Genomic DNA, 25,304 nt, shown 5'->3' with positions numbered 1-25,304 from the left:
TTGCTGGGATAGAGCCCACATGATCCGTGATATAATATAATAATATTATTTCGCATAGCGTGTGATCATAAATAATTCAAGTGAAAAAAAAAGGTTTGGATTTGGAGGTAACATATTGGATTCATTTGACTTGTCCGGCCCGCGAGCGATCAAAACGTTTAAATCCGGCCCGCGACCCAATTTGAGTTTGACACCCCGGATTTAGGGTTACCATATTTTGGAATCGGGAAAGGAGTACACTTACGAAATCAAAATAGTCTAGCTGATAAAGACTGAAAACAGCTGATTTCGCTATTTTTGTCGCAAAAATTTGTTGAGTTGACTAAAAAATGGTCATCACTTTCGTTCGACTCCCGATTTACACACTTTTTACCTAAAATTAGTGGTGCTGACTAAAGAAAAAAGTCGTAACTTTTAATCGGACAACGAATTTCCTGTTTAGCGTCATTTGTGCCAATTTTCACTCGAATCTCTCCATTATCTTAGCCGTAAAAGCTGTAAAGGAGGAAGAATTGCCAAAATGGAGGACATTTAGGCGTCATCGGAGGATATTTTCAAAAACCTGAAAAAGAGGACAAATCCTCCTAAAGAGGACGTATGCTGGTAACCCTAGCTTCATTACTAGTAAAACTCCAAGTCTCTCATCAACAGAATGGCCTTCTCAGATGAGATATCCTACTGTGCAAACTCATTTTAATAGCTAAATTGTCAATGTGCTACTGATGCAAACATATTGCTGTTTAGAGATGCTTGGTCGAGGATTCTGGAAAAAATGGAAAGTTGGATCAGTAAGGACTTCGAAATGTCTAAAAATATCCATTTTCTCTTGTGATATACATAACCGCTATACTCCATCCGTATATTAACTTCAAGACGAGCTTCTAGACAGAAATGACCAGGCTGGACGTTATATGCTCAGTAAAAGTCTGTTTCTAAACTTTGGTGCCATATTTTTGTTGCGATCAAACCCAAATGTGTCGTCGGAAGCGTTATTATCACATTCGCCAAGACCTATATTTGTGGAAATGGAGTTTCTGCGCTCGTTATCAAACAGAAGGCGCGGATTTTCAAGACACGACACCGCATTTCAAGAAATGCAGTTGTAGAATTCGCTTTGAAATTATCAAAGTTTACTCAATTTTTACATGAATAATATGATGTTATTTTCAGGAAAAATTCATTTTGTTTCCGTTTGTCACGAGCCTACAGTCAATATTTGCACAATACAAATGAGAGTTGTACGATAATTGAGCTCAATTTAAACTAAAACTTGGCGGGTCCGAGGGGTCCGTGACGGCCCAAAAGGGGTCCGCGAAGACAAAAAGGTTGGGAACCGCTCGATCCCGTTGTTTATTGTGAATAACGTCATTGCTAGCATGAGCCTTATTCATGACCTGTAATATAATGTTTAACTTAGCCTATATAGGACTATTACAGAGGTGGGCAAACTTTTGAGCTCGCGGGCCGCATTCAACATCTGAATCCATTCGCGGGCCGCACTTCATAAAATTGGGATCATAAACCAAAACGCAATATTGGTATTTGATTATATAGTGAGGACATGGAGATAATATATATGCTTATTTGAAACAAACCAAACATTGCTATGAGGATATCGTACACGCGCCAGAAACAATGGCGAGATTTCATAGGCTGGTCGACCTCAACTACCAATTTGTCAAAACTAGATGAAAGTCTGTGGTCCCGATTCTTAGAACAGGATTGAAATTCAAATCTGTGAGCAGTGATCCGTTCATAGATTTACTAATTCCGCTTTGGGTTCAGTTCGAGGACACACAATACTGACAGCATCATAACCATGTTAGCTTCAAACACGCTTCTACTATATGTGTAGATTTCGCGCCCCCTTATCGTCATATCACAAAACGCAATCAGGATGCTATAGCAAACCTAACGGATTGTTTGGTGGCATGGGAGGTTACGACTATTGATGAGAGATTTTTAAATATGAAATTCATACTAAATACAGAGCACAAATTAGGAATTGGAAGGAAATCGCGCGAAGCGCGAAAAAATTTTCAGTTGAGCTCAGCTTCGCGATCCCCTTCAGATGCTTTCATGACCCCAAGGCGCATGCGTCCCCCAGGTTGAGACCCACTTCCTTAGAATTATCATGGTGAAATATACTAAGAAAAAGTTTAATCAAGTCCCTGCATGAATTCGATTTTTAGTACGCATTTTATCAATATTTTTAATAAGTTTCTTTAGACTCTCGCGGGCCGCACAGAACGGCGTTGCGGGCCGCATGCGGCCCGCGGGCCGTAGTTTGCCCACCCCTGGACTATTACGTATTCCAGTGAAAAACCAAGGTATGGATTGGAAGGTAACATTTTTTTAGGATCATTTGACTGGTGTGGCCCGCGAGCGATCAAAATGTTTGAATACGGCCCTCGACCCAAGTTGAGTTCGACACCCCTGGTCTAGTGAATTAGCCGACTTACATACATAGAAGACGTTCTCGTCATGGTAGTTTTATTCGGGAGCGTAATTAAGGTTCTAAACTTACGGTTGTGTACCCATATGTTCCAAATTATACACCTATGCCAAATGAGTTCGATCATGCCTTCAGCTTAAGTGGATCGTAAGAATTATAATTAAGCTATCTAACGTTTTACACCGAGAGGTACTGATGCATTTTGTTGATTAACCTACTCGGGGTGTTATTATATCTCTATTAGAGCGAATTTTGCTACTAGAAGGCCAAGGGTTACTCGCATTGCTATATTTCAGTCTTGCATACACTATGAAAATCAGCTCTCTCCAGGAGCAGTTACTTCTGGATTATATTTTTTATTAGTTAGCTATTCGTGTCAGAAGAACCCGATCATTTCATCTTATAAGCTCCAGTCTGGGACTTGGGTATAATCATTCCAATCATGAATATCACAACGCGGCAGTATTCGACTCAGACGGATGGAAGCGGTACTTATTGGACTCAAACGGATGAAATCATTACATACTCGATCCAAATGGAAGAAATCAGTAGTCCTACAGATTCGGCTCAAACGGATAATATTATAATTCCATGGATTTACAACGGATTTTACATACTGACTGCAGTCAGCTCCATACATCTATGCATGACGCAAATGATCTATTGTCTCAAAGCACCACAAAGCAACAATAAAAGCTCAAGAAAGAAGCCGCCCGAGAATAATGAACCCATTTCCAAGAGATACGGCCTTATGATAAATGTGGCAAGCGTCGTGGCGACAACTTGTGCCGCACTGCGCGTGGGTGTTGATTTACGACTGCCCCTAGGCAGGGATAATGACTTTGCTTGTGATGTAACCATCAAATCCAAAATGGCTAATTACACTGTGTCAGTTTTCGGCATTTACGTGATCCATTGGCTGCGCCAGAGAGTATTTTTTCAACACCCGCTATTACAGCATTTAAGCTCGAAACCCATTCGATTCATTAGTTGGATAATGCTATTATTCATAGCAGTTGGTGTAACAGGTACATGTGTTAGCTTTTTCATCGTAGGGGCGTACAGAGGATCCCCAAGAGGATGTATGGTACCAAAGGCAGCGGGTCTGGTTCTTATCGTACGATTCATCTTACTGGGAGGCTTCGTTAGTACCTTTCAAATATCTCTATTGATTTTGTTTGTCTACCCACTGCTGAAACACAAATCCAGCATGCCGAGAAGTTCCGATGGTAATAATCACGACGCCATCATTTCGTTAGTAAAACGAGCAACCGCTATGGCACTGTTATGTATTGCTACCGACGTTGGATCAGCAATCCTGGCAATGCGCCTGCAAAGCGAAACAGCCGCCTTCACGATTCTCGTGTACGACGTCAACTGTGTTTTGAACGCGTATTTCATGGTCTTGGCCTTTGGAAATTGGAAAGAAAGACTGATGCCATGGAGGATAGCATATGCAATTGACGATTGTGAAAATAACCAGCAGTTCACTACAACCCATCAAAGGGTAATACCTGGCAATACGAATGCTGCAGCCCAGAATGGATAGCAACAGAAATGATTTGGATTATGAACTTATTTCGCGTGATTTATCGATGTTAATATTGGTGGAGATGGGGTCTCAGAGTCGCATTAAAACAATCATTACTGCGATGAAGTAAATAATGATTTGTACGCGTGTTTCTGTATTAATCCAAAACCTATTTCATCAGTGTTGTGTAGTAATGGACTGGAGGGAGATTAAAAGTATCATTTTGATATCGAAAGCCGCGAAAATAAACTAATACTATGTATATTTCGGTAGTTGCCAATAAACGGGGATGCCGGAATTAGTTATTGTGTTGCTATGCAATTTATATCTCGTAGATATGAGCGACAAATAACAGCTGGCAGTCATGTTGTAATGATCCCGTGAAAATTGCGTCGCCAATATATAGCCTATACAGTAGGGCTCTTCAAAAATGACTTTTTTTCTCAAATCGTACTGGCTACTTGATAAAATTGTTAGGTTACCTAATTTAAGCCTACACACAAAATTTGGTTCAATTCCAGCCAGTAACCGCTTTGCTACAGGAGAAGAAAGTTTCTATTTATTATATAAAAATACATAATAAAAAATTTGAAAATTTTCTGTTCACCCCATGAAAGTGTTAGGCTGTCTATAGAAACGATGCTCACCAAATTTGGTTCAATTCCAACCAGTGGAAGCGGAGTTATTGCCGTCGAAAAATTTGGATTTGAATAAAATAGTATTTACGGTGAGCACAACTATAATAAATAAACAAAGAATCGGTCACCGTAAATACTTTTTTATTCAAATCCAAATTTTTCAACGGCAATAACTCCGCTTCCACTGGTTGGAATTGAACCAAATTTGGTGAGCATCGTTTCTATAGACAGCCTAACATTTTCATGGGGTGAACAGAAAATTTTCAAATTTTTTAATATTTATTTTTATATAATAAATAGAAACTTTCTTCTCCTGTAGCAAAGCGGTTACTGGCTGGAATTGAACCAAATTTTGTGTGTAGGCTTAAATTAGGTAACCTAACAATTTTATCAAGTAGCCACTACAATTTGAGAAAAAAAGTCATTTTTGAAGAACTTTCATATCACTTGAACAGGCCTAAACACGGGTAGCTGTATTACAGCTACCCGTGTTTAGGCCTGTTCAAGTGATATGAAAGTTTAGCTAAACGTTGCATGCCCTGTCCAATGTCAATATTCTGACTACAATGATGTTCAAATCCCTGTTTTGCAATAGAATGAGCATGTGAGATGGAATTGGAGTCGCAAGAGACAGCAATACACTGCGATTGGGATGAGATGAGAAACAAGCTTGAGTAGCAAGAAGAAAGTTGTGACGGTACATCACGAGCCGGTATAATTGAGGGAAGCCCACTCGGGAAATTCGTTCACAGCGTATATAACATCGGCGTAAGAGTTGACGAATATCATCAACACCACCACTCCGATTATATTGAGTAACCACCCGGACTTTACCTGAAAAATGAAAATTCAAAATATCATATTTCAAACATCACATTACATTTACATATGCCAGCCCAATTCAGATGCAACTATGATTCTACCTTAGGGCTGGGCAAAATCGAGTACCTGAGTGATTCGATTCTGAATCACGTAATATGCTTCGAGTCGAGTCGAGTAATCGAGTAGCACTCATTATGACGTCATAACAGAATGTAATATGTCAAAGTTCAAATATGTACCTTTTATGCGACCACAATGAATATAATACCTGTTATCCATCACATTAAAGGTACTTTGGTATTTTTTCGACCATACCGATTTCATTGCACTTGGTGACAATGTAGTGGGATGATCATGACTTCGGAAATGTGCTCTTTCCAATAACGTTTGTAGCTCTGTACTATATGTTTCGTATGATACGATACCGATACGATATCAAGGTTTTAAGGCTTCAACAGTGAATATTATTATCGAAACTATAATTCTCGTTGATCAATTAACTTCCAGTTGCGAGGAGCGTATAATTTCAGTACTCGAAAAAAATCGTATTTAACTACTCGACTCGAATCATTAAAATGTATGCTCGATTCAGATTCGAGTACTCGAATCATTGTGCCCAGCCCTACCTATAGGGTTGTATTTAAAACAGACATCAATTTAGAACTAACTTGCTGGTTAAAACACGGCCCATGTTTGCAACATGTTTTTTTAGTTGTTACGTCACAAATCTTCAATCTACAATTGAATAGTATATTCATATTGAAATGAACCCGAATATTTTCGGCTGACACTCGTCAGGGGTAATCGTCAGCAACTAGTAGAGAATTGGAACGTACATCGTATATCAACAATCGTATCACAGAATATGACATCACCAGCATGAAATGTCGAATACGACAGCGTTCAATGTACTATTTTTAGATGATACACGAACTGGTGTATTTATTAGGCTGTGTAAATAAAAAGAGTTCGTGTATCATATAAAAATAGTACATTGAACGCTCACGTATTCGACATTTCATGCTGGTGACGTCATATCTTGTTATACGATTGTTGATATACGATGTTCTTTTGAATTCTCTACTAGTTGCTGACGATTACCCCTGACGAGTGTCAGCCGAAAATATTTGGGTTCATTTCAATACGAATATACTATTCAATTGTATATTGAAGTTCTGTACCTCCAAGAAGCTGTTCGAATCTTCAATTGTGAATCCACGGTGGTTTGTCAATGTTATATGGATCGTTGTGAATTAAAATTCAATTTATAGGGTCAATATGGCCCCTTTGACGAAAATCTCTCAGAACCCTGCCATGAACGGGCCAAAAAATATCTTTGACCAGGACTACTTCGTCATGCGACGTTTTTAAAGTCATCATAATCGCAACATCCTTTCCGTTCCAACGATATATTAGCACAAGTGTTATAATTGTTGAATCGACCACGATATTGGGGGTTCCAGACATTCTATGTCGTATACGCCGAATTTATCTAGTGACAGTCGTCAGAAAGCTAACTACATGTTTTTTTAGAAGTATTCAGTAGGCCTACACAGTTATGACATAATTACACAACTTTTGAACAAGAAAAACTTAAATGGCATCGAAGTGTTTAGAACACTTGCTATGTAGCGAGATCATGAAAGTTTAAGATATTTTTACCTCCCATGGCCGATAACGATAATTCATTCAAAGTGTGATATCGACTCGATATTACCGGTGAACCGATAATAATATATCGGACTCATACTTCCAGATGGTTGTGTAAAGGTATACCCAACAAAGAAATATACGTACCAGGTCCACTACTTTCAGGTATCCGTATGAAAAAGCGATCGCATTCGGTGGAGTCGCAACCGGTAACATGAAGGCGAGTGACGTCGCTACCACGGTAGGAAGTAGAAAGTAGAGCGGATGAACTTCGAGAACTTGTGCCTTGAATGAAACAAAATTAGTACAACACTGCCAACTAGCAGCATGTGAAGCAGAAGCTTACGAGCTTACTCCTGCAATACGGTGCGATATATTGAGACAGGGGCGGCCAAGCCGAGGCCCGCGAGAAGGTTTTGAGTGGCCCGCGAGACGGCTTTGAGTGGCCCGTGAGGTAATTTTCGAAATTGGTAATATTATCAAAAATGGATTGCCCAGATTGTTAGCTTGCAATGCCAACCAAATACTTGATTAGTCTGTCCACAACACTCGGGATGTGACGAAAAAATATAAATTCCAACACATCGGTATAGATCCATGGGCTAGTCTCATTTATGGTAGATCTTCGTACATTACAATAAAGCAGAATATTCTGCAGTAGATTTATCCAAAGTAAAAATATTCTTCATGCTTCCCGCAATATGTTGTCACTAAATTTCTTGCTTTCAATATTGTTAGCCCCTCCTGAAAATGAAGGAACGCCTAATTTACCAGATTAAGTTCAACTATATTCGCAATTACGAGAGAAAGGGTCGTCCAACATGCGACCTTGCGTTTGCGCTCGCAGAAAGACAGTCGACGATGAAAGCTAGGCACAAAATGATTGAGCTTTCGATATTGATACGTCAAGGCACCGAATAGTCTAGATCTTGCAAACTGAGCCCAGCGATATACAGCAGACCCGCAATATACTCAAGTAACAATATTATTGACCTAAAAACGTTAAAACAAATTCGCGCCTCGAGCGGCTAGTGGCCGTCGCGATGGTTCGTCAATTGCGTGTGGCAATTTGGCCGAAAAGGTTGGCCACCCCAGTATTAAGAGGTTGTCGAATAGTCAGTGTTTCCACACAACTATAATTATCAATACCGCCATAGATTATTATTATTTATTCCATCAATTAAAGTACACTTTTATAAGATATAATTTCTTCACAGGTGGAAGCAGCAAGGTGGGACCAGTACCCGATTAAGTAACTACAAAAATAGATTTAGTCAGGAGTGGGTCCCATCCTTTTAGATGGTTAATCGGAAATAGTATATTCGTAACAATACCGCAAATCGACCAATGACTCTACAAATATAGGTGCAATCTACGGTTATATAGTTAGTTACCGTACAGAGGTTTTTCATACGTTTTTTATTACAATTCCACCAAAAAAAGTGACGACAACCGATCTTACTTCTACTTTCTACTATTCTAAATCCAAATTTGTGAAACGTAAGTAGTTATGTCAAAAACTGCTCAAAGTAGAGGGTAGAGGGCAAAGTACATAGTCTGAAAGCAGACCAATTTGAGTTATTTGTGTAAGTAGGCAACATCAACTTAATAGCAGGGTTACCATACGACCTCTTAAGAGGATTTGTCCTCTTTTTTGAAAGTGTCGTCGGAGGACGCCCAAATGTCCTATTTTTTTGAGAATTTGTCCTCTTTTTTGAAAATTTAGGTCAAATGTGTGTGTAAATTGGACTGAAATATAGGAAATCAGTGCTGAAGTAACGGTCCGGCGGGTCTTTCGGGAGTTGAGCCAGCAAGATGACTTTTTTTGAGTCAACCAGCGGAAAATGTAATAGAAGGTGGGTATTTCTGGAGTTGAGCCGGAAAGATGACCCGTTTGAACTCCGGTATTGTAAGTCTGAAAATTTTGAAAAGGTGTCCTCTTTTCAGGTTCCCAAAATATGGTACCCCTAATACTGTGGAAAACGCCTCACCGTCCTTTCCCGTTTATATGTCCACTTTCTCGGATTCGAAAATACCTAGGGCGATAAATATATGACGAGCTTGATAGGGGGGCGATGAGTCGAAAAAGGTAACGATCTAGTCCAAGGTGGGTATCTGATGAAAAGACTACTGCCAAGTCATTTCGGCGCCCTCCTATCTTTTCATTACATCGCGATCTTGTCGTGTTTTGATTGGATGAAAATTTTGATAATATGACGATGATGATGACCTACGTTAGTACTCCGATGAAGTAGAATACTTCTTTACAGACCACCTCTATGTATATATACAGTATTCGTTTATCCACTTTTAGGAGTATCAGTATACATATACTTACCAGTTGTGCAACGATCGGAATGAATAAAGAAGCCGTGGCGACGTTGCTGGTGCATTCAGTGAATAGGCAGGTGATTATCGTCACAATCAAGCAAACTGCCCACGACGGTATCCCGCCCAAAGCTGCGAGCTGATTCGCCAACCAGGTCGAAAATCCCGAAACCTGAACGCACAATAAGAACGGCGTAACTTAACACTGCGAACGGATAGAAAAGCGAGGCTTCCGACCGTGGCTCCTTCGGCCAACGCGAACCCGCCACCGATCAAAAACACGACACTCCACGGCATCATCGAGTTCACTGTCTTCCAATCTATCACACCAGGTACCGGTCGCATATCATCTGGAAATGGAAAGAAACATGCGTACACTCATAACGAATAAAGTGTGTAGTGTATTCACACCCTTTTAGCACCCGTGATATGCGGGTCTGAATATACATCCGTGGTGAAACCAGAACCTATCTCAGACTTACACCACGGCATGTGTCAAGTTCTTATTGAGTTCAGTTTTATGGGAAAATGCACCCATAACTAGTTATTGACAGAAGCGAGAACTATTTTATGCAGGTTACACGAAGCATATAATACTTGCACAGATGCATAATTCAAATATATGTGATCGAGATAAACGCGAATCGCGATATAATAATTTGAAGCTAATTACAACGCCCGCGTTAACTGTTGAATGTGTTATGTATGCCTCACCCTGGAATTGACGCCAGTATATGACTAAAACAAAGGAATCATAGAAATATGCCAACTTACATCATCGATAGAGTCACTGTTGTATTGGTTCTTAACTGTATTCTAAAGCCAAATCAACTTATTATTGCCAATCAGACATGGGGTGATTACTTAATGAATGTAATCGATTGCGATTACGATTACTTCGGAATCACGCGATTACGATTACGATTACGATTACAGCAAAATCAGGAAGTAGTCGATTACGATTACGATTACATTGGAAAAGTAATCACGATTACTCACGATTACATTTATTTTGCATCTTAGTAGTTATATTGGAAGACAATACATGGATTGCGCTGAAAAGGGCTAATGATATAACATCTTTCTTTAAAACAGATGCGACATTTGATTGTTACGTCATAATGTACATATTGCCCATTTTATAGAGGACGATTTATCGCACCCAATGATTTGCATTCTTGCCAGGTCCATAACTGCTGCACCCCGAATTCCCCGATAGGGTGGGGAGCGTGCTCGGAGGGGACTCAAAAGTATTTCGTGAACCAATTTAAATTATAGAGTATTCTCGACAGATTTCATTAACTTGAAAATTCTATTTGAGCTTTGCCATTTAAATGTCTCTAGATAGCTTGATTTCGAAATGCATACGTCTTCCCTCAAGAAATAAAGGATGAAAAATTCATAGTAATAGGCATTTTGGTGTAAGTCAATACCGCGCCCCGACACACCAAAAGACATATGCAGTTTCGGCCAACATGCGACTCTACGAAGTGTGCTATCAAAGAAAGACGTTGGCCGAAACTTGGGGTATGTGTCCATTGTCAATAGCCGCGCTTGGTGGGAGTGACTAACAGTCCGGTCCTTCCAATCTGCGCCCACGATACAAATGCCACGCCGGCACCCGCAGAGCATTAGACATGACAATTTGTGTGTGCGTCTCACGTAAGTTTTTCTTCTAGTCTGCTAAGTTTGGGCCACTAAAATATCTTTTGACTATATAACAGACCGGAGGTCACGAATTAACAACATGTACTACAGCAATTATTGCAAGATACCAGATGTTATAATTATGGATTACGCGCCCCCTGCTCGTCAGGTAAGTCTGACCATCGGGGGCTGGGATAGGATTAAAAATGCAATATAATGCAATTACCAATGTTATTGACGAAATTAAATCTTCAAGTTGAAAATTGACTACCCTTTGGGAGCCCACGACCAACGTTTGGAGTGGAGAACGATTTTGGTGTTTTGATCCTGATTCTCTACAACCCACGCTACCATGGTATATAAGCCGATGGCTATGGCGGCAGGTCCAAATCTTCAGTAAAGAATTATGAAATAGCAATTGGCGCCAGTTTTGAGTAGAATAATATGAGAATAAGAGAAGGTGAAAATAAAGTTCTACCTTCAACTTAATACAGATAATGTAATGCAAGCTGCCATTACGAGAAACGGCAAAACGGCGCGGTTATAATATATATCAGCAGCTGTTGATTTCTAATGCTTCGTTGTGGAAACCGTAATATTTTATTTGACGAGTACAAAATTTCAAACATTTGTCTGGTGTACGTTCGTACCAGCACATAGGCCTACTGGTCGCCAAGCAGCAACGGTCAAATTGCGTTTAACTAAGCATAACCAAACATCAATACAAAAGTTGCTATTTTAAACTAGGCAGAGAGGGGGTTAATTATCCTGCAGCGAGATAGGGGCGTCTGAAATGTATTGATAACAAGATATACTGAATGGGGGGTGTTTTACAATCACACTTATGTACATCGAATATCTATTTACTATAAGTGTGGAATGTGGCAGTGTTGGGATCAAGTCACTACCTTCGAGTCACGAGTCATCTCGAGTCATTGCAGATTTTGACTCGAGTCAAGTCAAGTCAATCGATTTTCAAAGGTGACTCGAGTCAAGTCAAGTCACTCGTTTTTTGGAGGTGACTCGAGTCAAGTCGAGTCAAGTCAAGTCAAGTCACGAGTCAAGTCACAATTCAAGTCAAATTGAATTTTTGAAGTACGAGTGATGATTCAAAGTCATTACATTTTGCTAGCTGTGTGAAAGACTGATTACTTGATCATTTATCTTGAATGAAATAACGAATATCTAGTTAAATATACATGCGAAAAGACGCTGCATCCCTCACGCACACGTAGAACTGCTAATAAAATGGGAGTAATTGTACAGCTACATGATACAGTCAGGTATCATCAGCCAAAATATAGGACCTAATGCGAAGCTTCGAGATGATACAATAGCCTACACTATACCCGTCTACACATCCCTGAGAATATAAACGCACAAACTATATTTGTTCGATTTAAATCATACAAGAGGTTTGGTAAATGTGAGCACTGCGCAACGTAAGCATTGAGCCGTCTTCGAAAAAGAAACGCATTGCTGTTCAGATTAATCTTCTACTACTACTTCCACAACGTAACCTGTGATCGTCTAGTTTGCGGTCAATTTATTTGTGACGTAACAATGGAGGATCAGTGTAACGAGAATCAGTGAACGACTGGTTGCTCTCACAAGTGACACCGGCGTATCTCGAACAATCAGAGATACACAAGATACAGTGATTTATTCGACAGCTTTACTTGATGACTTGAAATTGACTCGTAAATTTGACTCCGAGTCACGAGTCAATGCACATTTTTGAAGCTCCGAGTCAAGTCAAGTCAAGTCATTTTTCCAAAGTGACTCGAGTCAAGTCAAGTCATACGAAAAAGTTGACTCGAGTCTGACTCGAGTCAAGTCATGACTCGAGTCATCCCAACACTGGAATGTGGATACTTCCTACGCAAAGACGAGCAAAGCTAATAGGCTACTTCTGACGTAATAATGAGCAATGACATTTGAAAATCTGACGTTTGTGACTCAATACTTGGTATAATATCTCTTGCTTGTTACCGAATGTTCAGTTTATGTCACAGTCGTCGTACAAATAAAAAGTAATCGTTCTTTCACAAAGAAATCGATTAAATATGCGAAGTAGTCGATTACGATTACGATTACTTCGGAATTTTTTCGAATATAATCGATTGCGATTACGATTACTTGAAAATGCTGTAATCGTCGTAATCGATTACGATTACTAATCGCGATTACCCCATGTCTGTTGCCAATATCATTCTTTGAGGATGAAGGTGCAGCTAGAACAGAACCCTGTGATCGGTAATATGAAATCATACACTACCGCGTCCTCGTGTAAAGTATTCAAATGAAAAACAAAGGCATTTAACGTAATAGTTTGTAATCATTTGACTGGTGCGGCCTGCGAGCGTCTTGAACCGGCCCGCGACGCCAGTTGAGTATACCATTTCTGGTGTAGGATATCACAACCGCATTTATGAATGCCCGCAAAATAGGACTGCATAATTGTATAGTATGCAGTGGGTTGGATGATACTTCTTGTCATTTCATTCTGTTTCACGAAGCTATTACTTCAATTCTTATTACGGAATTGGCGGAGGGACTCAAATCGAGATCTTACTTATACTAGCAGACTTTTCGGAGTTACTCGGATATGCCTGCTATCAAAATCGTAAGATATATCTTCGTAACTAACGATTCAAATTCTAAAAAAAACTGAGGGTTATCATGGGCGATGTCGAAGGTTTCATCATAGCTTATATCGCGTGGATCACGAAACGTTTATAAATACTTGGGTCGCTTGGTCGTTTTCCCAGGAAAGTTGGTCTCCTAGACGGCAGAATGAATAGCAGAGTAGCCATAGTCATGGCAACTGTCCCGTCACTGACGTAGCCCTCTCCAAAGAGCTCGCCCCATCCTGGCATGTAACCGGGTTCCCTGAAGAACCACAGCAACACGGTTGTTGTCAGAACAACAACAACCGTGATTTCGTTCCACCTTAAATAACAGCAGCTAATTAGATTTTAGAAAATCGATAGTTAGTGTCACTGTTATAGGGCTGTGCAAATTCGAGTAAACCTGAGTGACTCGATTCTGGGTCTATTATGCTTGAGTCGAATTCAGTATTACAGTATTACTCATTTTGATATCATACGAGTTTCGAGTGCGGTTGAAAGTTCTAATAAATACCTTTTATGCGACGCAAATGAATTCAATTTCAGTTTGGCATCACATTGAAGAATTGAAGATAATTTGGCATTTTCGGCCTATTTCACTGTACCTTGTGGCAATGTTGCAAATTGACTACAACTTCTTTCCATTAAAGTGAGTACCTTTGCACTAAATGTTTCGTATGTTGTGATACGACCAATCCGGATTTCAAGGCTTCCAAGATGGGGAAAGTAGCGCCACAATAATTCTTCTTGATTAACCCTTAGTGCAGTGGTTCCAGCACCGTAACTGCCGCACCCCAAACCCCTTAATTGGGGGGGGGCGAGCTCGAAGGGGGCCCAAAATTATTTCGTGAATTAGCATAAATCATAGAGTATTTTTTGAACATTTATGCAGTTTTTTCAAAATTTTTTCGCGCTGCGCGCGAATTCAAGTAGCTATTTATCTATATTATTGGGTATTGGGTCATTACCGCGCCACGACCCACCAAGACATACAATCAAGTTTCAGGCCATATAACATGCGACTCCAAGAAGTGTGCCAGAACGATCGGCAGCGAGAAAAGCTTGGCCGAAAAGGTCTATGCCCTTATGCAGACCGAAGACTTCGTTATATATATAAAATACATATAGGTTTAATTTTCCATAGGCGCCTAAATGACTGGCGCCGAGTGTTCCTGTCTTTGCAATCTGAACCTCACAAGACAAATACAATCCCGCTGGGAAAAATTTTATGCCAGTGAAGAAATACCAATTTGAAATCGTGTGCGTCTCTTAGTTTACAAGCCTACGTTTGGACGATTCTATATTTTTTGACATAGCAGACTGGAAGTCACGAAATAACATCATGTAACAAAGTCATATCAACGGGTCCGCCCACCCGAAGATGTTTAATCATTATTTACGGGCCCTCCCGTTTTCAAGACACTTCACTCAGCTCTACCGGTAAATCTAATTACGTGAGTAGAGAGGACAATAAATTGATAGCATAATAGGCTATATATGCAATCGCCGATCTGATTGACCGATTTTATCATAAATTATCGAAAATTTTCGCGCTTCGCGCTGGCTCACAATCTAGTACAGCTAATTTCGTGACAAACGCGAACAACGTGATGGGGGGGGGGGGTGGGTCGTTTTATTACCCTATGGGAGCCCAAGACCCACGTGTTTTGGGGCCTGACAGGTGCTGTTTCGTTCCTGCCGACGGGTATACGCCTGAAGATATGTATAATTATTATTGAGTGGTCCTACCTTTTCAAACACACGTCACTCCGCTCTACCGGCAAATCTGATTACGTGAGCGGAGAGAAGATAAAAATTGATAACAATATATGCAATTCCCGACCATACTAACCGATGAAATCATGAATTCTAGAAATTTTCCGCGCTTCGCGCGCTTAGGCCACAAAAAGTGATTCACTAAACCAACCCCCAATAAATACGATGAATAGCGGCAAAAGTGTATCGCCGGAGGGGGGTCTGGGGGACGAAGCCCCCCAGAAGTTCGGTCTATAACCCTATGGGGGGGCCCAAGACCAAAGTTTTGGGGGTGGCCTAACGAAGTGCTGTTACGGCCCTGAGTGGTTCTCAACCTTTTTTGGACTCGCAGCACCCTTTCAAAATGAAAAATTGTTCGCGGCACACTAGCAAATTGTGGTTTCAAAATAGCTTGGCGGCTTGTCAGACAAGTGTCTACGCTTTTTGAAAAGTTAGCTTTTAATTTACTTGACATCATAGCTTCGTATAACAATTTTGCATGACAGAAAAAGCAATCTGGTACATTCACCATCACATCAAGTGATGTCCATATTGAGATAACTGTCGCAATATGAGCGTGCCCTCTAGCTTGCTTTTCTAATGTACAGCCTCTTCCAAAATCTCTTTTTTTCTTTATTGCAATGATCATCGCCGCTTGACTTCCTTTCTTTCAAAATAAACTTCATCATTCATCAAAATAAACTTTCGTAAGTAAAGCGTCTCTCATGTAGCTTACTAAGCCCTGACAAAGGTCGTCGTATTCATCGGGTCAGAATATCGTTCTTACCTGATTGCAACAAGCGGGGCGCATTGAGACGAAAGTAAAGGAGGGTTAAATTGATTTATTAACGATTTACGACGTCACAGAAACTTTGGACTGCGCTTAGACTTTCATGTGATTTGCAACTGACCAATGACCATAGCATCGTAGAGGCTAGGTACGATCGCCACTAACGAATACAGAGACAGGTTCATGTGCATGTGCATTGTGCAATATGTGCTTGATTGCCAAACGCATTTCCACGCAGATCGTGTCGGTGTAGCACGTGTGAGGAGAGCCAGACCTCGACAGTTCAATTCTCCAATTCGTCGCCGGTAACATAACGTTGCGTTACAAGCCTACAACATAACAGTCACAATGTGGATGGCTAATTGGCTATGTTTGTAATGCGTTTTGTTAACGTGAACATCACTCCCAAAGGAGATCTTTTCTCGATTGTGATTAGGAAGACAATGAGGATTTAAAAGTTGCATTGTCACAGAGGCGCCGCCATGTCTACTCTTCTCTGCGATTAATCAACGTATTGTGTAAAACATAATTCAGTCTTCAAAGCATCCGATATATCGGGTAAAGTATAGATAACTAACATCCGCAGGTTAGTTATCTATAGGTAAAGCGAATTAATGGGGCTATTGATTGTATGCATGGCAGTAATTTTGATTGTCAAATCTAAAAACTTCATTCACATCAAGTCTGATTTAGATTATTGATCGTTTGCTATAGACTAGAATTATTTTGCGTATAATTTCAAAATTTCGTAGAAATCTCTCGCGGCACCCTTGCGACACGTAAATGACACTCTAGTGTACCGCGTCACACCGGCTGAGAACCACTGCCTTTAGTGGAAAGAAGCTCGAGAGTAGAATAGAACTCGAAACTATATATTCGCCTACCACTCGAACTACTACAATTGATCTTCGATTCGGATTCTAGTGCTCGATTCATCGTGCTCAGTCATAATCGTTGGCAGTTGAATAGCAAGTAAGAGGTACCTTATTTTTCCCAATTTGTTGTATTCTTTCTGTAAAATGGCACGGATTCGTTCACCCCGCGCCGTTTTCTTGTCACGTCCACAATTGCACCTGTAAGAATTCGATTCCGCATTGCAACGGTCAAAATAGACTCTATTATAGAAATTTGAAGAGACTTCGATGTACAATTGAATAGTATTATTCATATTGAAACAAACTCGAATATTATCGGCCGACACTCTAAATATAGTACATTGAGCTTAAGCATCTGTTCGCTTCGAATATTCGAATTTTGGTGCCGGTGACGTCACAATTGCTGATAAACAATGTTCTTTTCAATTCTCTACTAGTTGCTGACCATTATTCCTAACGAGCGTCAGCCGATAATATACGGGTTTATTTTGTTATGAATATATTATTTAAATGTATATTTCGGAAATTAATCAATGAATATATACGAACAAATTACGACAGACCGATGAAACGGAAGCATATAGTTGGGGTTGTATTTAAAACAAAAATCAATTTAAAACAAACATGATCAAAAACAAGGCCCTTGTTTAAAACATGTTTTTTCTAAGCCCGGACGTCATGTATATTCAATTATAACGTCATAGTGGATTGATATTATTTTTTTTAAATATAAGGTAAATATAGCTCCTTTGACGAAATAGGCTTCCAATCCCTGTCATATACGGACCAAAAATATCTTTAACCAGGACTAAATCGTATTGTAGCATTTTACGGTCGGCGGTCATCATCATCAGAACATTCATTTCGTACCAATGATTTTTGGTTGTTTGATATTCATGGTGCTTCGATTACATTAGTCATTTTACACCAGACCGATACTCTTTATTTTTTATTCCGTGTTTACCGACTTGTAGCACAGCCCACTTCTAGGCTTTCATAAGACACGCGGATCACGTGGCGAGGACTCCAACCATCCCATATCGTATACGTCGGCTATATCGGGTGGTAATCGTCGTCCATAGGCTCATACAAGATGATTTTGAAAAGTATTTACACAATTATGGCATAATTATACAACTTTAAAAAGACAATCTTGCTCTTTTTTAAAAAAAAAGACCTTTGTTTTAAATGCAACCCTATAGAGATCTGTACAGATCAGAATTACGAAAAGTAAATGGTAAGGTCCTACGACATACTGTATTCCAAGAAAGAGCCACATTAGCCACAGGTATGCCAATCCGAGCATGAGTAAGGAAATAGGTAAATGATAAGCGATCCAGTTTCCGAAGTTAATTGGTGGTTCGGCGTCCGGGAACAGTCTGTAAAATTACAACTGTTGGTACACTCTTGCCGAAAAAAACTATGTATTCACACCCTTGTGCTACCCGTGATATATGGATGTGAATCTACACCCGTGTTACACCAAACCAGAACCTACCTCGGACTTACATCACGAATATTATCAAACACAACATTTTAATCCAAATGACCCATACACGTATATAGTGACGCAGAAAGGTGTACACGTAGTAAGTAGGATTTACAACAGCGATATAATTCCGAGTTAGGTTCTGTTTTCATGTATGTAGTTTTGACAAACCTATTACATTTTACTATTTAGATTTTAAAAAGCAGAACGTACTTTTGGGTTGAGTTTGCATGACCTTTACCAGTGACTTTGCCGTGAGATCTTGATAAAATGGCCATGTTTCACGGTAACCGAATACGTTCCGAAGTTCGCACCTATTTGCATTGTGACTATTTTTCATTTGCGAATCTACCCGTCTACGTTTGAAAGTCTACAACTATACTCTACTAATTCAACCTTGTAAAACTACTTTCTCGGGCATTTCTCTGGCCTAAAATTTCTATTTTCTAATTGAAGTAGTTATGAAGTCTTGGAAATAGTTGTAATTGATTAGAAATTTACGGGGTTTCTTCTACTTCTATTTAACTGGCAGCGCTTTCTATTATCTCTGACCTTAATTAGATTTTTATACCTATTTGCAGACCATAGCTTCAGCCAGTAGTCCAAGAATGTCAATTCTGCTCAGGTGATCAGAAACGTAACGGTATGACGTTGCTGATGAGGTCATAGACAAGTTAACGGGAATATTGCCATTGCACATATAGACACACTACACATACACACACCAATGCCTCTGAATAATACCCATTCCAATCAAATCATGATGATACTCTAACTTGATTCTAGCTCTAGCAACGTTACTGGATTCGAAACGAGGAAGTAACGGTGTCGACTCTTGGCGCTGAACAAATTTTTACGAACATCGGGTATTGGCCGCCGAGGACGAGGTTGGGTCCTGTCCCGGTCAAAGTGGTGATTCCTCCGATGCTGGCGGCATACGGAACGCAAATGGTGAGGCCTTTTTCGACCAACGTTGGTTCCGTCAAGACCTCTCTTCCGTTGCTGTCCTGAACGCAGGTTCGATAAATCAGAGAAGTTCGTCACGGTTCACCTTCATTCGAGCGTACACGAAATCCTATGTTTTTGGGGATATACGTTGGAGAAGAAACGTAAATTAATGAGATCATTTTTGTCATTGGTATGTTTTACCTAGAAATTTCACGCGCGCCCGTGTTCAATGGTCAGCAGAGGTGGCCAGTGCCGAAGTACTTCTACAATCTACAGTATACTGACTATATATAATCAGCCCTCAAGATTATCGTGCCTCGATCTGACATATCAACCTCGCTCATCGACACATGCTCATTCATTTCATCACTATAGTCCTCTTACGCCCGTTAGCCCCTTATTTCTTTTCATCCAGTGTGCAGTGCATGCATCTTAGTTACGCCGCCTATGCCAAGGCGAGTGTATGATTTCAAAGACTTCAAGTCGTTTCGACACCTTCCTATTTTCCGTTGTCTTGTGGTGTTTTGAAATGATGAAATTGTTAATAAACTAATACTGATAGCAATACTTTCAGTTATACTTGATACCTGTTCAGACAAAACTGCTTACATTTACAGTTTGAACTTTGAAAGGAAGACAGTATAATTTGGCGATAAGTTCACATCGCTAATAGTCCCTGTACGACGATAACTGATGAATATATATTCGATGATTCTACCTATTTGTATAAAGATATTAGTTATTTTGTTCCAATCGCGAAGACACATCTTGCAATTTCTAGAAGGGCGATCTACGACTGCCAAAAGTATGTGACCTCTTATTCAAATCTCCATTTTGTAACCACTTGATTACTTTACAGACCGTTACATTGTCTGTACTCCACTTCTTCTCGTAATTCAGTACAATTTTGCGGCGTAAGTATACTACTTGAGAGTAAGGATGACTATTGACTGTACTTCGAAAACCCCTGATGGACAAATGCGCCCCGCGACCGGATTCTGAGCGGCCCGCGAAAAGTTCCTTGGACTTTAGACTAAAAAATAGATTTAAGAATGTTAATGTGTGGACAAAAGCTATTGTATAAACTGATTCGGAAAAACGTTTACTTTGAAGTCTAGTTTAGTTATGTACCGTGATGACGTAACGTATATGTACGCCGTGTGTGTCATCCAACTTCAAAATATTCCCAATATAACAAGTTTTGCCGTAATAATTATTGCAAGTCACTGTTTTCATATTGAAGTTCAAATCTTGTTTCTTGTGACATCTGTGCTTTAAACTGATACGTCATACTTTCCAAATCCGAATTCGCAAAAGAATGCAATCAGTACACGTGATTAGCGGCCATCCTCACTGATAAGCGATGTTATGTCAAGCAATGAAAGACGCGGGTGAGGGCCGACATCTCAAGAAGATTTGGAGCATTAAATATTTCCTTACTGAAGTCAGTCGTGAACCGGTCTTTTCGGCTTAGGGTGAGCACCGAGCGGGTGTCCGTGTTTAAGGAATATAATGTGAGTCGGCAATATAAGAAAAATCATGCAGTGATATACATACACTTGGCTGATGCGTACAATAATACTATTATACCAAGTCACACAGAGCTAGGGACGCAGCCTAATATTAACGCATCCACTAAGCAGCATGTGTTAACAATGCAATTCACTGCTTTCAATTTAGAAGTAAACTGCACGCCGCAGAACATAATCTCAATATTCGTCGCGGCCCGCCATCGTATTTTCTTCTTCGCATTTAGCCCGGCGGGAAAATAAGTGCCCACCATGAGATGTAGTATTCTATTCTCACGCAAACACTGCAAGTCTGCAACACCAACAGGCTATACAGGCCTACCTCTGTCTTCTGTTCCGGATCAGTTTTTTCCTGGATCGCGTCATCGTTTTCGACTTTTTCATACGCCATTTCATCCAAGTCTGCTTTCTCCACCGCATCTTGATTCGTGAATATCGTGACTTCGATGACTTCTAATTCAACTTCCTTCTCGGACCCATCAAACTGGGAATGTAGCTCCTGATCTTGCTCGTCTCCACCCAGTTGCTTTAAACAAAAATACAGGGAAGTAGAAATATGTGTTTGATTGTGTGTGTGTGTTTGTGTTTGAAATGAAGATTGTCTCTCGAACAATGTTCAATATTAGGTTAGTATTGAATTAGATATAGAATTGTGGGGTTACTGACGCGCCTCAGAATGTCGGTAATGCATCAGGGCTTGGTTAGCGCAAAGGTAGCTTAGGACTAGGTAAAGTCTACTAACTCAGGTTGAGGCTTTGGTTAGCTCAGTGTTTATCGAATTTCTTTACACAATGTCCCCTTAGCCAATGACGCAGGTATACCAAACGCCCCCTACCATCCTAACATCAACAAAACGTTGTTTTTCTTCTTGCTCACACAAACGAAGTTGTCACTTATGACCTTGTAGGTTCATATAATGCATAGGCAGAACGCTACAGGCTACACGTTATTTCAAAGTGACAACTTTGTAGAAATCTCAGGGCAGGCATTATCCACGAATAAAATCGTACAAGCCAATATATAAATCTACAACTCTATGTTGCATAACTGCATGTATGCAGAGAGTGTTACTGACAGTTTCATATTGAATACGCCTGGTAGGCCTACAACTCGCGAACGACCTGACCACATATTCAATTCATATATCCCTTTTTAGTGCACAAGTATAGATATTAATTAATGGATTCCGCACACTTATTTATGTAGTGCATATAACACACCCAGTTCCACCATATGGCACTGACACCCACTGTGGGAACCACTGGGCTAGTTTATGTAGGGATTTGGGTTAGGGGCAGATTCAAAGGTTCGCCGCTATATGGTTGCGGTTAACAGGCATCTTAGCTTGTCTCTGGGCTACGGGTAAGGTAAAGTTACTTTGGTTTAGAGTTAGGGTGTAGGTTTACTTGTAACATAATTTATATTTGATTTGCACATATGTTATAGTCATATATCGCAGTTTACCAAGCTAACTAAGTGCCAATACCTGCATATCTTTTTCGTCTTTTCGTAGCTCTAATAACACCGCGTTGACAATTGGAATCATCATAGCCGTAGTCGCCGTATTCGAAATCCACATCGACAAGAAATAAGTTGGCAGCATAAAACCGATCATGAGGCTGCATACCAATGACGCTTGAGTGTAAATTTATTATACTTCAATGCATAACAGATTTCACCTTTGCGGACTCGTTCCCACTAATAGTAACACAGAAAGCGCTATCCTCCTATGGAGCTTGGTGTATTCCACTCCGACAGCAATGATCAGGCCGCCGATGAACAGCCAATTTGTGTCCTTGAAGTAGACCACGCTCACGTCATCCGCTTTCATGACTCCCATCAGCGGGAAAAGTATCAGGGGTAGAAACGAGGTCACCGCCAAAGGAAGACACTCGGATATCCAATATCCAGCCATCACTATGATACAGAATCCGCATGCTGCTTCCTGCAAGGAAATCAATGACTTACGAAGAGTAAAAATACCACTTCCTTCCTATGAGTTATAAAATATAGACATTAAACATTATCATTTGCATTGCATATTCCCGGTTCAAGATGCCCTAATGATGAGTAGATGAAGCCATTGAACCAGAAATGGACAATGTTGTCCACTTTTCGCGTAAACCTGGGTAGAATTTCAGATGTAGCTTTTCTGTTGTGTAAAATTAGAGAAGGAACATAGTTACTGGATCTATCTTTCATCTCGTAGGTATTACACACGTGACGGAAACCGCTCCTTCCTAAAGATAGGTCTATACGAGGGATATTTAGAAGTAGAATCTAGGTATCCCTGATGTAGGACTATATACCTAGAAAAATACGCTTACATATCTTTGAGAATACACGAGAACACAAAAAATGCTTACTGCTATTCTAGAATATACGTACATTGCACATATACAATTGCACAATGCACATGCACATAAAAAGAGACTTGACCTGTTGCGTACAAAGACTTGGAACAAATCTACGTTTGCCGCTACCGTATAATTTCAATGGACATTCGCCTACGGCGTAGATACGTTCGCTTGTATCTTGCTTTTCACTGTCTATGAGATCACTTTGTAGAGCTTCACGGCCCTATGTTAGCAAGAATATGCAGTACGACACATGCATACGCATGTTACACATTTGACTAACACAAAGACCTGAATAATCAATAAAATCAACGTACCGAATTTCTGTAAATAAGGGGAAGCGGAAGCGACACGAGGGGTAGAAGAACAAGAATGAGAGTGGCCCGAAAATTCCACAAAATTCTCCAGAAACCCATTTTGTCTTCGGTTGAAAACCGCGTCACGGAGTACGGTAACTTCGTCAACTCAATAACAGCCCAATGATTTCAAATCTGACGTTCTTCGGGGAAGTGTCAAATATTTATCCAGATTTTACAATGTGCTTTAGAACCCGTTCAAATATAAAAGAACGAGCTGATGCCCTGACGCTTGCAAACAAGTTAGCTTATAGATCCTGTCAGGATTGATTTGAGAAGAAATATTTGCACGGATATAGGCCTACATGGTGAACAGAGTGCAAACATTAGTACCAGGGTATATAGATCTATAGATATCCACAACCAAAACATCGCATTGAGTCAATGCAATTCTGGTCTGCTCATAATGACGCCAAACAGCGATTGACATACAAAGCCGGATGAACTATTAGGCTAGGCTAGGATCTTTAGCCACATGCCTTAGCACCCGCAACACATCCAGACCATATAGAGCAGTGCTTCTTAACCTTCAGCCTACTTACCTGGCGAACCCTTACGCTAATTTTTTACGAGTCAGAAAAAACAAATACACAGTCAACTATACGTTACCCAATCAGTGGCGTGTATAGGAGCAAATGCTGCCGCCCAGGCTTTCTTTGAAAATGCTGCCCAGTAGAATGCAGCAAATTTTGATATACTTTCATGCTGAAGCAATCGTTTCAATTTAATAATAATTACAAATATTGTACCGCGTCTCAGAAGTTCTATATTGCTTGAGGAAGAAGCCTCACTGTCTCAGCGTTAAGGCCAAAATTAAATACAAAAATGGAGAACAAATGTATCAGGCAAATAGAAGATCCAACTTGAACTTTTCGAGCTTTCACCGAAGCAAATTCAGCGATAATATTTTCAAAATCATATTTTTGATAGAACTCTCTTTCTGTAGAAACAATCGATAGAGCTGATAGCTGATTATTATTCATGGTGGAACGTAAATACGACTTTATCATTTTGAGATTTGAGAAACTCTTCCCACAACTCACAATTGAAACACAAATTGAAAGATAAAGTTTCAGACACAAGCATAAATATAGATCAAACCGCAAGTCGAAGTAAATTAGCCATCTCACCGTCCTAATTACACTGTGCAGTAGGGGTGTTGAAAATGACTTTTTTGTTCTCAAATTGCATTGGCTATACTTGTTCAAATTGTTAGGTAACCTAATTAATGGCTGCACATCAAATTTGGCTCAATTCCAACCAGTAGCCGCATTGCTACAGAATAAGAAAGTTTTTTTTATTTATTATATAAAAATAAATGGAACAAATTTCAAAATTTTCTGTTCACCCCATGAAATTGTGAGGTTGTCTATAGAAACTATGCTCACCAAATTTGGCTCGATTCCAACCAGTGGAAGCGGAGTTATTGCCGTCGAAAAATTTGGATTTGAGAAAAATAGTATTTACGGTGGCCAATTCTTTAATTGTTTATTATAAGTGTGCC

General features: G+C 40.0%; 2 protein-coding genes across 2 annotated transcripts; one reads left to right on the top strand and one right to left on the bottom strand.

The window, feature by feature from the left end:
• The first annotated feature begins 2,595 nt into the window (after positions 1-2,595).
• On the top strand, positions 2,596-4,186 carry LOC145437657 (uncharacterized). The gene has a single exon (XM_080314943.1). It carries the CDS (start codon positions 2,898-2,900, stop codon positions 4,002-4,004), a length of 1,107 nt encoding a protein of 368 aa, XP_080171069.1. The 5' UTR covers positions 2,596-2,897; the 3' UTR covers positions 4,005-4,186.
• A 1,000-nt stretch (positions 4,187-5,186) lies between these two features.
• On the bottom strand, positions 5,187-23,971 carry LOC145437656 (solute carrier family 13 member 2-like). Its single transcript, XM_080314942.1, has 12 exons — positions 23,762-23,971; positions 22,767-23,032; positions 22,574-22,706; positions 21,410-21,613; positions 19,472-19,617; positions 18,378-18,500; positions 17,230-17,319; positions 13,818-14,023; positions 9,662-9,774; positions 9,435-9,596; positions 7,244-7,381; positions 5,187-5,458 (listed from the first exon to the last, which is right to left on the bottom strand). Exons 1-12 carry the CDS (start codon positions 23,858-23,860, stop codon positions 5,327-5,329), a joined length of 1,812 nt encoding a protein of 603 aa, XP_080171068.1. The 5' UTR covers positions 23,861-23,971; the 3' UTR covers positions 5,187-5,326.
• Between the last annotated feature and the right edge of the window lie 1,333 nt (positions 23,972-25,304).

This window comes from Botryllus schlosseri, chromosome 4 (genome assembly GCF_051294905.1).
Source record: "Botryllus schlosseri isolate E-star chromosome 4, Bs_hap1, whole genome shotgun sequence".
Lineage (NCBI taxonomy): Eukaryota > Metazoa > Chordata > Ascidiacea > Stolidobranchia > Styelidae > Botryllus > Botryllus schlosseri.
Note: the sequence above shows the minus strand (reverse complement) of the source record. Positions and strands in the feature narration are given on the sequence as shown.